Source organism: Myotis brandtii, unplaced genomic scaffold, assembly GCF_000412655.1.
Source record: "Myotis brandtii unplaced genomic scaffold, ASM41265v1 scaffold456, whole genome shotgun sequence".
Lineage (NCBI taxonomy): Eukaryota > Metazoa > Chordata > Mammalia > Chiroptera > Vespertilionidae > Myotis > Myotis brandtii.
Window position 1 is genome coordinate 3,181,964 of NW_005367431.1, and position 11,561 is coordinate 3,193,524.

At 50.3% G+C, this 11,561-nt stretch overlaps 1 protein-coding gene across 1 annotated transcript in view; it reads right to left on the bottom strand.

Moving 5' to 3' along the window:
* ZDHHC18 (zinc finger, DHHC-type containing 18) overlaps positions 1-11,561 on the bottom strand; it is a 28,868-nt gene that overhangs the window by 15,520 nt on the left and 1,787 nt on the right. Inside the window, exon 2 of the mRNA XM_014546754.1 lies at positions 7,580-7,740. Within this exon, the coding sequence (XP_014402240.1) occupies positions 7,580-7,740 (161 nt within the window). The remainder of the gene's footprint in view (positions 1-7,579; positions 7,741-11,561) is intronic.

Below are 11,561 nucleotides of genomic sequence, written 5' to 3' on the forward strand. Positions count from 1 at the left end.
TCCCCAGTGGGGGGCGTGCAGGAGGCAGCCGATCAGTGATTCTCTCTCATCATTGATGTTTCTAACTCTCTCTCCCTCTTCCTTCCTCTCTAAAATCAATAAAAATAAAAAATAAATATTAGCATTATTGCTTTTTCTATGTAACACTATATTCCAAACAACTGATTTACAAAAAAACTTCAGAACACAGCCCATCATGAGTGAAGGACGGCTACAGACCCTCTTCAGGACTAAAAGTACGGGTGTCCTTGCAGGGTTCCCACAACCCTCCCCAGAGCAGGGAAGAGCCCAAGCCTCTCCTCCAAGGCAGGGAGGGAACTCCTACCAGTATATTCTGGCCTCAGGGCCAGGATTCCTCCTCTCTGGAACTCAGAGAAAGTAAAGCTCTGCACACCCAACTTCCTTAGGCTGCCAAGAGCCAGAGGCAAAGGAGAGACCTGTCACACTGGAGCAAGGAGGCCACCCAGATGCTGAATGAAAGTCACCAACTGCAGGACCCTAAGTAAGTTGGATCAAAGGAGGCTCTGTGGGGATGCTCCTACAGAGGCTGAACCCCATGTGGGGGTGACGGGGTGGGGAGGAGGCAAGCAGTGGTTCCACTGCTTTTTCTCAGGCCAAACAGTCCTGGCCAGTCACCACCCTGGATTTGGCCTCAGAATTCTCCTCAACCCACTCCTCCCAGCAGCCACTACCAACGGTAGCTTGTTAGTGGCCGGAGCACGTCCATTTGCCATTCTTACTACAAGGCTCATGTCTCTTAGGTTTCAACAGAGGAAAACAATTTTCAAAGTGTACTGACATTCCCTGTCCCACCTGATGCACAAAAAATGCTCTGGGCTGGGTAAGGGGATATGTGCCCACATTTTATAGATGGGAAAACTGACTTCACTCCAACAGTATAAGATGGGGCTGAAATAAGAATCTGTCTTCCGAGGCATTCATTTGTTCATTCTTACAAACATTAACATCTACTATGCCAAGCTACTGTATAAGGCCTGAGGTGACAGGTGAGGGGAGAAGGAGCAAGTACATAGAGATGAGCCAAATATGTTTTCTTTGGTCACCAGTTCAGAAAATATTTATTGAAGAAATGAAGACAGCCTGGCCGGTGCGGCTCAGTAGTTGAGCATCGACCTATGAACCAGGAGGTCACGGTTCGATTCCTAGTCAGGGCACATGCCCAGATTGAGGGCTTGATCCTCTGTGTGGGCAAGCGGGAGGCAGCCGATCAATGATTCTCTCTCATCATTGATGTTTCTATCTCTCTCTCCCTCTCCCTTCCTCTCTGAAAGAAATAAAAATATATATTTTTTAAAAAGCAATGAAGGGACTGATAAGAGATGCTATCCCTACCTAAAGGGAATCTAAGATCACTCCAGGGCTCTTTCTACTTTAGGTTCTTCTCCAAGAAGTCAAAAGGCACCCTCCTGAAGTGAGGCCTTCCTGCTGCCTTCCTAGTGGGACACCAAGCCCCTGGGGAAGTGGCAATGGGGGGAAGACTCCTTCCCACTGAATGGCCATGAGAAACCAATGGGTCTCCAGACATCTTTCTCCTGACCAAGGGAAAGGGCCTGCTACACCCCAACCACAACCCACAGAGAAGAGAAGGCAGGTGTCCTGCAGTTAGAGCCTAAATGGTTGGGCCTGTGAATGAAGCCCAGTGGCTGGCCTGGAAGCCCCCTGGGGCTGGTCATGACCTTCTCAGAAGGCTTTAGTGAGGGAAAGCGGGGATCTCTACCCGCTCTGCAGGGCCCTGTTGCCCTTCTGTTGTTCCCACCTATGGAGGAAACAGCTGTAAGGTTGCGGTCTCCCCAACTTCTGGTTCAGCTCAAGGTCACAGTGCCCAGGCTGTGAGTGCTGGGTCACACCTGACCCACCTGACCATTTCTGTTCATTCCAGAAGTTTCTGGAGCCCCTACCACATACAGGCTTAGTGGTAACCTGGGAATGCAGGAAGAGCTCAACCTGAGGGCAGCATGAGCCAAAGTGGATAATTACAGAGTCAGTGTAAGAGGCTCTGTGAGTCAAGCGTGGTGACTCTGGGGCCAGCCTGATCTCATTTTGAAACCTACCCTGGCCACTTGTTAGCTTGTGACTTTGAGGAAGTTGCTCAACCTCTTTGAGCCTCAGTTTCCTCACTGGGTAACAGTATTAACCTTGTAAGATGATGATGCAAATTAGAGATGACATATGGAAAAGTCTAACCCATAGCTAATCAATTCATGGTATTACTGATGTCTAGATTCAATACTGTGAGAATACAGAGGGGAATATGTGGTGTGGGGCAGGAAGCAGCATTCAAGAAAGCAACAAAAGATGAAGCATGAAGCGGCAATTAAGTTGGATTCCTCGGGCTTGCCAGGGAAGGAGGGCATGGCAGTGAACAAAGACTCTGAGGCATTAATTGCACCTCATGGCTGGGGGCACTGGAGAGTGGCAGGAGATGGGAGGAAGAGGGGGCTGGAGCTTGCCTTGATCCTGCAGGCAAGTGCACCTCTGTGGACAGGCGAGTTTTCAGGAAAGTGGAAGATAGTTTGTTTACTGGCCATGACACTAAGCAACCTTGAATCATGTGATGAGAAAGTTAATTCCCTTTTTATTTATTTATTTTAATTTTTTAAACCTGGGCATGTGTCCTGACCGAGAACTGAACCATGACCTCCTGGTTTGTAAGTTGATGTTCAACCACTGAGCCACCTTGGCCGGGCTACTCTCTATTCTTTTTTTTTTTTTTTAAACAAATCAATTTTTTTTCTTTACTTTTCAATAAGTTTAAATTCTTGAGGGGTGCAGTATTACATGGATTCTGTGTCCAATGGCCTTAGTGGGAAGGTTGCTTTGGAATTTAGCACGAACCATGCCACTGTTTCCGTGAGCACAAGTTTCCTTTCCCCAGATTACTCTGGTTTTGCTCCTTTTGCCACCAGGAGTCACTGTCTTGTTCTTTGCTTTGTACACATAAGCACATCTCTTGCCTAGACAGACTTCAGTTTCATGTTGAGCATAAGCACCTTTAAAATTTTTAAAATATATTTTTATTGATTTCAGAGAGGAAGGGAGAGGGAGAGAGAGATAAAAACATCAATGATGACAGAGAATCATTGTTTGGCTGCCTCCTGCATGTCCCCTACTAGGAACCGAGCCCACAACCTGGGCATGTGCCCTTGACTGGAATGGGACCTGGGACCCTTCAGTCTGCAGGCCAATGCTCTATCCGCTGAACCAAACCGGCTAGGGCAGCACCTTTAATTTTAAGAAGAGCTGTGTGCTCCTCTGGTTCTGGAGACCCTGCTTAGAGCCAACAAAAGTGGCCTTGGACCACAGCCTTCCAGACATATGTGTTGTTACAGAAGCCCTGCTCCCATCAGGCCTCCACAGGCTCCGAGATGTCGCAAAGAAGAAGGCAACGTTGTTCCCTTTTCAGTTCTCCTTCAAGCTTTTCATCCCATCAAGGCAAAGTCTCCACTTTTAATACCTAACACCTATGATCCTCATAGGCCTCAAAGCGACTGCTCTCAGCAGGCACAACCACCAAAAATTCCGTTACATTATGTTTTGGTTTTATGATTATCTTCTATGCAGAACAACTGGCTTTCTGCTTACAGAGGTGATATAAAGTTTCCTTGTAAACTACATTTAAGAGCAAGCCATTTGAAGGAAAACACTAAGAAATGAAGGTACAAGGCACGATGCAGAAAAGGCAAAAGTCACAAAGGTTGTACTCCAGTGACGGAACTTCAGGAAATGCTGCTGAGGGCGCTAGGAAGTCACCCAAATTCTGAGCCTGGGAGGGCCAGGGCCACATGTGAGTCTTGGAGAGACAACCATGACCGAAGGGAGAGGCCAGGTGTCCAGGCCTGGTCAGCAGAGCCAATCGGGATGGAGTCGGTCCTGGGACTGTGGAAGGACTTGAGAGGAGACATCCTGGGGACAGCATGGGGTTTGTAACCTGCTATGTGCTGGCAGAGGAAGAGGCCTTCATGTCTGTCCTGTGAGTTGTTGTGATTCTAGATGAATGTCTGTCCATGGAATTTAGATGTTTCTATCGTCTCCCATCACAGCAGGAGGTTATGGGCCAATGTTGCAACCTCCTACCCCTTTCCCAACTGCCCAATCACCTGAGCTCTGTATGGCCCTGCAGGGTGATCCCACTGCATGGCCTGCCAGCTGACAAGTCAGAATCTCAGACCAGGGTGACCAAGGGCCCGGTGTGCCTGCAGCTGAGGGGTTTCCCAAGACAGGAGACTTTCAGTGCTAAACGAGGGACAGGGACAGTCCTGGAAAAACTGGGAGGCCCTGGTCATCCAACCTCAGACAGTGCTTGTGGGGTGGGAGCCCTGGGCCAGATCCTGTTGGGCTGGGGCTGCTGGTCTACGGGCCAAAGTAAGACGCCCACAGCCTGCATGGACCCAGGCCTAGTAATCAGTTCACGTTTAAATGAACAGCACCACCACCCCAGAGCCAGCCCCCAACCTTTTCAAAAACGCTCAGTGAGCCCTCGCTGGTTTGGCTCAGTGGATAGAGTGTCAGCCTCCTGACTGAAGGGTCCCAGGTTCCATTCTGGTCAAGGGCACATGCTCGGGTTGTGGGCTCGGTCCCCAGTAAGGGGCTTGCAGGCGGAGCCAATCAATGATTCTCTCTCATCATTGATATTTCTCTCTCTCTCCCTTCCTCTCTGAAATAGAAAAACAAACCAACAAAACACAAAATGCTCAGTGACCTTAGTCCTTTTCAAGAAAATGTTTCAACCTGATTGGAAGCCTCCTGTTCAAGTTTGAGAATTCAGAGCCCTCAAAGATGCCACTTTCTAGGCTTGGCAACTGTTCTCAAAGGAAAGTCTCAAACCCTGACATGTGAGCCCCACTAGACTGCCGCCACCCCATCCTCCAAAGAGAATTTCCCAAATTTTCTGAAGTACTCCCTGTGTTCCAGTCAACATGGCCTGATCAGAGTCCTCCTCCCACTCTGTCCTCTCCCCCTTCTGTTCCAGCCTGGAGGGCTCCCCTCACACATCTTCCTGTGCTTGAACTCGACCCAAACTTTACAGTTTGGCTCAATGCACCCCTCCATGAGGCCTCCCCATATCCTCTGGACAGAAGGTACTCCTGGTTTCCCTGATCCTCTTCCAAAGCCTGATCTCACCAGTGGCAGGCAGTCAGGCCTACCTTTGCCCACCGCCCCCCACCCCTGCCCCAAAACACACACAGTTAGTAGTCAGCATATAGAACAGTGATGGCGAACCTATGACACGCGTGTCAGAGGTGACACACGAACTCATTTTTTTGGTTGATTTTTCTTTGTTAAATGGCATTTAAATATATAAAATAAATATCAAAAATATAAACCTTTGTTTTACTATGGTTGCAAATATCAAAAAATTTCTATATGTGACACAGCACCAGAGTTAAGTTAGGGTTTTCAAAATGCTGACACGCCGAGCTCAAAAGGTTCGCCATCACTGATATAGAATCAACACATAAATGGTCAAACCCGTAATGCCTAATTGGGAGAAGTTCCACTGTCTCTCCACCGTCACATGGGGGCAGCAAGGAGGCTCATACATTAAGCCCAAGTCACTCAGCTGTCCAGGTGGCTGACAGGTGAAGAAGAGACTCACTGGGAAAGGCTATTATTGGGCCTGACAATTCCATAACGATCATCAAGCAGCACAGGGCCAAGACGGCAGGAAAAGGTGTTTTGGGAATGTGTCATGGGAGGTGTGGCCCACCTGGGGTCACAAAGGCTTCCCAGAGTACAGGACACTTGAGCTGAGACATTAGGATAAGGGGTTTGGGAGTCAAGGCACACACTCAATCTCTGCATGGGCACGGCCGGCTGCTGTGAGGATTTGTGGGGATAATGGACAGGAAGCCCTCAGCACACAGTCAAGCTCTCCCCAAACATGGGGGATTACTGTCGTCAGCATTACCCTGACAGCTCACAGGAAGCAGAGGACTCCAGGCAGCCAGGCCTGAGCTCAGGTTGCGCTGGATAATAATCCTGCCTCCTGATTAGCCCGACCAGGTGGGAGGAGAAATGGGGCTGCAGCTGAGCCTCCCCACTGCCGGGTGGACTGGCCCAGGTCAGACCTTGGGGTTCTGACAGAGCAGAAACCAGGCCGAGTGGCTCAGACGTGTAAGAGGGAAGGAAGCTGGATGCAGGCAGAGGAAGACAGCAACCAAGGGCGTGACTGAGGACGGGCCTGGGCGGAGGAAGAGACAAGGAGCAGAGAGAGCGAGAGAACATCCTCTCCCCTCCTACCACCCTCCCGAGCTGCTGCAGAAAATTAGTGGAATGACTTCCTGTGATGGGTGCAGCAGCCTCTGCAATTATAGGCCACGAGATCTTTTCAGGGCCAACTGGGTGATTAAAAGCTTGTCTGAAAGCCACCCTGTTAGGGGAAGGAGCCAACCAGGAACCGGAAACCCGTGAGGTGTACAAATACTGACGTCACTTCTCTGCAGGAAGGAGCTGGGGTGGAGCAAGCTGAGATGAAGGCCCTGCCCCTCTCCCTGCACCCCCTGCTGCCCAGCCACCAGGGGGACCCACACTGGGAGGAGTCAAGGGCCATGTGAGGTGCCTGGGAGCACAGGTCCTTCTGCCATACTGGCCTTCCTGCCATTCCTCAAACACACCAATTTATCTGCAACTCCAGGGTTTTGTTTTTATTGTTTCCAAACCACATATTACTGGCTCCATTGCACCATTCAGGGTTCATCTCAAGTGCCACCTCCTCCTAGAGGCCTCCCCTGACCACCTAATCTAAATTAGCCCACTCCCCAACCTACTGTGCTCCCCCCTCAGATCCTCACAACTCAAACCCTCATCTCTGCAGGTTTTTGTTTCTTTTTGTGAATCAGATGTCATCTCATTCACAAAGCCTTCCCCAACCACCCTGTTTAAAATCAAACACTCTCCCCCAGCTCTCATCCCACCTCCCTGGTTTCCTCTTCTCTGTCTCACATCCTAGATCTTTCTTTCATTGCTGTTTAATTCTTTCCGCTGGAATGTCAGCTCCAAGAGGCAGAGATTATTGTCAGATTTGTTTACTGCTGTATTACCAGCATCTAGAAAAGTACCTGGCACATAGTAGGGACTCAATAAATGTTTGATGAGTAAATGGATAAGTGTATTTAAATGTTTAAGAGCAGGGGCTCTGGCCAGACTGCCTGGGGTCTCATCTCAGCTCTCCCACTTACTGTGTGATCTTGGACCATTTACTTAACCTCTTTGAGACTCCATTTAATTAGTGAAAGGAGAGTAACAACAGTACTTACCTCAGAGGATTATTGGGTGATTAAATAAGATCATGTATATAAAGAAGTGGAAACAGTGCCTGGCACCCAGGAAGCTCTCGGTACTATGCTGGCTGCCATGACAGCTTTCACTTGCTAGCACTTCTTGTTTATTGCTCCCTTATTTATCATCTGTCTCCTCCATTCTAGTGTCAGCTCCCACTTGCCTTCCTCACTATTGACCCCCAGTTCCCAGCATAATATGGGGAGAGAAAACCAAGCCTCCTATCAAATCGGGGAATGTGGACCTGGGGGACACAGCTTCAACTGAAGTAGGAGCTCACCGATCTGTTTCTCCAGGGCAGCTGCTTCACAGACGGTGGCCCGGGGCAGGATCCCAGGGTCAGTGAAACTCGTCTGTAGCAGGCAGCTCATGACGAAGAAGAAGAGGATAGCAGCGATGATGGGGATGGCAAGGGTCAGTTGGCGGGCCAAGAAGGGACAGCTAGAAAGAGAGGGAGAAAAAGATGAATAGTTACCCCACAGGCCCCCTGGGGCACAGGGCTACAATGCTAGGCAGGTACTGCCATCCCAGCAAACACCCCCGCATTCTCGAATAGAGCCTCTCCCAGAGGCAGCAGCCACTTCCCCATGAGTGCCTGACATCACTAATTAATCCCACACTTTCGCCCTGAGCCATGGCAGATGCAATCAGTAGATCCCAGCACTGTACACTTAGCTGCAGCCTCAGAATCCTTCTAAACCCAGAGCTTCAGGCAGCTACTACCAATTAATTGGAATGTCACTTGAGATGAACCATCCATGACCATGTTCACTCATTCGTCCAGTCAGTCAGTCACTCACTCCACAAATATTTACGGAGGCCTTCTACGTGCCAGGCAACACCTTCAATAAGAAGCAGGAATACTTGGCAGTGAATAAGACAAGAGTCCCCTGTTCCCTCAATGAGGCTTATGGTCTAGTGAGGAGAACAGACATGTAAACAGAGAATTGCCACATGGCCCTGCATACTATAATGGGGAAGGGAAAGGCAGTAGAACAGTCAGGAAAACATACTGGCTGAAGGAGACGCCTAAGCTAAAACCTGAAGAATGAGTAGGATTAGCCCTGGTGGTGTGGCTCAAAACCGAGCATCGTCCTATGCACTGCGAGGTCACTGGTTTGATTATGGGTCAGGGCATGTGCCCAGGTTTGCGGGCTCCACCCCCAGTAGGGGGCGTGCACTGCTGGGGGCAGCCAATCGATGTTTCTCTCTCTCCCTCTCCCTTCTCTCTCTCTTAAACCAATAAAAAGCATATTAAAAAGGAAAAACAGCCTGACTGGTGTGGCTCAGTGGTTGAACATAGGCCTATGAATGAGGAGGTCACGGTTTGATTCCCAGTCAGGGCACATGCACGGGTTGCAGGCTGGATCCCCAGTAGGGGGCATACAGGAGGCAGCCGATTAATGATTTTCTCATCAGTGATGTTTCTCTCTTTCTTCTTTCTTCTCTGAAATGAATGAAAATATATTTAAAAAATAAAAACAAAGAATGAGTAGGATTAGCCAAGTGAAGGGAGTCGGGAGAAGAGCACGGTCCAGCCACTAATACTGTTACCCAAAGACTGGTGTCCCAAGTCCGTTCTGTCAGGCCCCTGACCCCAGCTGGCTTGGAGGAGACCCTGTGCACAGGTCTGATTTTACCACTGTCCTCTGCTGCCTTCCCTCCCTGAGCCATAGTGAGTGAGGAGCTGCTATTTGGGAGATGACTGGCCACTGGGAGGCCCAAATCAGCCAAGATTCCAGGAGCTGGCATAACAGCAGGAAGCAAACCTGTGGGCACCTACATGCTATTTCTGGAGCCTCCATCATTTGAGGTTCTGGCCTCCAGAGAGGCCCATCCCTTGAGGAGCAGAGACTTCCAAGGCCAAGGACTCTAGTGGGACACATTCTGCTCCAAACATCTCAGTGCTCCCCAGGTCCGAACCTCAGAGCTGAGCCCTCCATGTCACCCACATGACAACTCCACCAGTTCGTGTCCAACCAGACTTCTTGGAGGACAGAGAAGACTTGAGGTCTGAGAGTTATAGAGCCCTCAAAAACAGCAAGTCCCAGCCCCCAGATTTTATAAAAGGGGACTCCGAAACCCACAGCCATATCCAAGGTCACCCAGTCAGTAACAGGACCGAGTCTCTGGGGGCTCCCAGCAAATGCTCTGTCCATTCATATTCAACAAATATTTGTTGTATTGAGTGGCCACTACACACCAGGCCCTGTTCTAGGCACTAAGACTACAATAGTGAGGAGAATACAAAATGCACAGACCTGGGGCAGGAGTGTGCAAGGAGGCCGATGTGCCTGGAGGGAAATACACAGGGGTTGCGGGAGGAGACGGGTACAGGGAGAAAGTCCTTTCTCAGGGCTCTGGCCCTAATCCAGACAGCCAGGGAGGACTTACAATTAAAGATACACCATCTGGGGTGGGAAGCAGGGCAGAAGCTGGGAGCCCTGCTTGGAGGCCTGTGCAATAATCCACCAAACCAAACAACAAAGCAAAACCATTCTCAGCAGGAAGGCCCTAGAGAGCCACCTCTGCCTTTCCCCAGAGCAATAGGCGAGCATGAGCACCTCTCATCCTCCACACCCTCACCAACAGCATTCCCGTCATGCCAGCTCCCTACTGAGTTCCCACCCCAGTCCAGACTGAGGTGAGCTCTTGGCCCAAACCCCAGCCCCCTGACGACTCCACTACCCCAATGGGGAGGAGCAGAAATAGACGCGATGTTTCACAAGCTCCCAGCAATCCCAGAAGTCCTCGCTTCCTCCCACTCTGGGGACAACTCTGTCACCAGTGAAGACACCCATTCAAATGCCCAGAGAAAGTCCTGCTTCTGAACTGACCAAATCCCACACTGCAGGTCACGGGGCCAACCATGGCAAGCACCGCTTCCTCCTGCCCTCGCTGCAGCCCTGGTGGGAAGACCCGGGCAGGACACTGGAAAAGGAACTTTCGGAACATCCCCGTGGGCAGGCCCGACGACATGGATCTGAAACTCAGCCAGGGGCCATGGAGGGGGCCCTGGGGGCTCCCCAGAGCTTCTGCTTGCTAAACTGTCCCAGAACTTTGTATCCACCCTGACTCAGAAGGGAAGGGTGAAAGGGAGAAGCTAAGCTAAGTGGTAGGAAGTCCTCACCTTGCTTCAAGGGGAAAGCCAAGATTGCAGATACATGATCTGGCAGCCCGAAAGGTGACCTGGGGCTAGTGTCTTTGTGGCAGCCTCAGTCATCATGGCCCCAGGCCCCAGGGAAGAGTTTTTGACCAAGACAACAGTAAGAGCAGCAGCAAGCATTAAATTCTTGTTATAGGCTAAAAGCTACATGAGTGACTTCATGCCATCCTCATATCACCCTCATGACAGCCTGAGGGAGTGGGTACTGTTATAAACCCCATTTTATAGATGAGGAAACTGAGGCCCTGAGAGGTGAAGTGACTGCCCCGAAGTCCCACCGTTAGTGTGTGGTGGGTCCGGAATTTGAACCAGGTCTCTTGGCTCCAGAGGTGGCATTCTTAACTACACTGTATAATGAAGTGAGACCATAAAAGATGGGGGAACTAGGAAGGGAAGCAGAGCTCATACAGCATGAAGTGGGTGTGTACATGTGTGCGTGCAAGGAATCATGTAGCAGGTAGCTGAAGCTAGAGACCAAGGGTAAGGTGGAAAACGTCTGATACAAATATGTGACCCTAGTAAAATGACAGGCGTCCCCTCCTCATCCATAAACCCGAGTTACCATGTGGGCCAAACCTGGGGACATGAAGACGTTAAAACTCACAGGAGCAAACATGACCTGTCACACAAAAGTACTCTGGACTCTCCTGAAAAATACAGGCACTGCAGCTGTTCCTGCCATGGAACAGGCCAGAGGGATGCTCCAAATGTTGACAGGAGGTTCGGAGGGCGAGGGGCTTGGGAGATGTCTGGGGGAAACAGGAGGAGACTCAGGAAGGAAAAGAAGCTCTGAAGAAGCTAAGGAAAGTGCTGGAGAGGGAAAGGGAGGTCTGAGAGGCCCAAACATGTTTGAGGGAAGATTGCCCGAGGACCCAGGCAATGGGGGAGAAGCAAGGAGAGAGGGTCTGAGGGTAGAGAGATGACCAAGGGGGTCCTAGAAGGACCCTGAAGGTAATGGGAAGACGCTAGGAAACCTGTGGTGGGGAGCATATAGCCAAAGGCCATGGAAGAAACTCAGATGTTATCTGGAAGGGTATGAGAAAGGATGCCTCAAGGGGTCAGAGAGAAGGGGGGGGGGCAAGGCCAATCCTGCGGA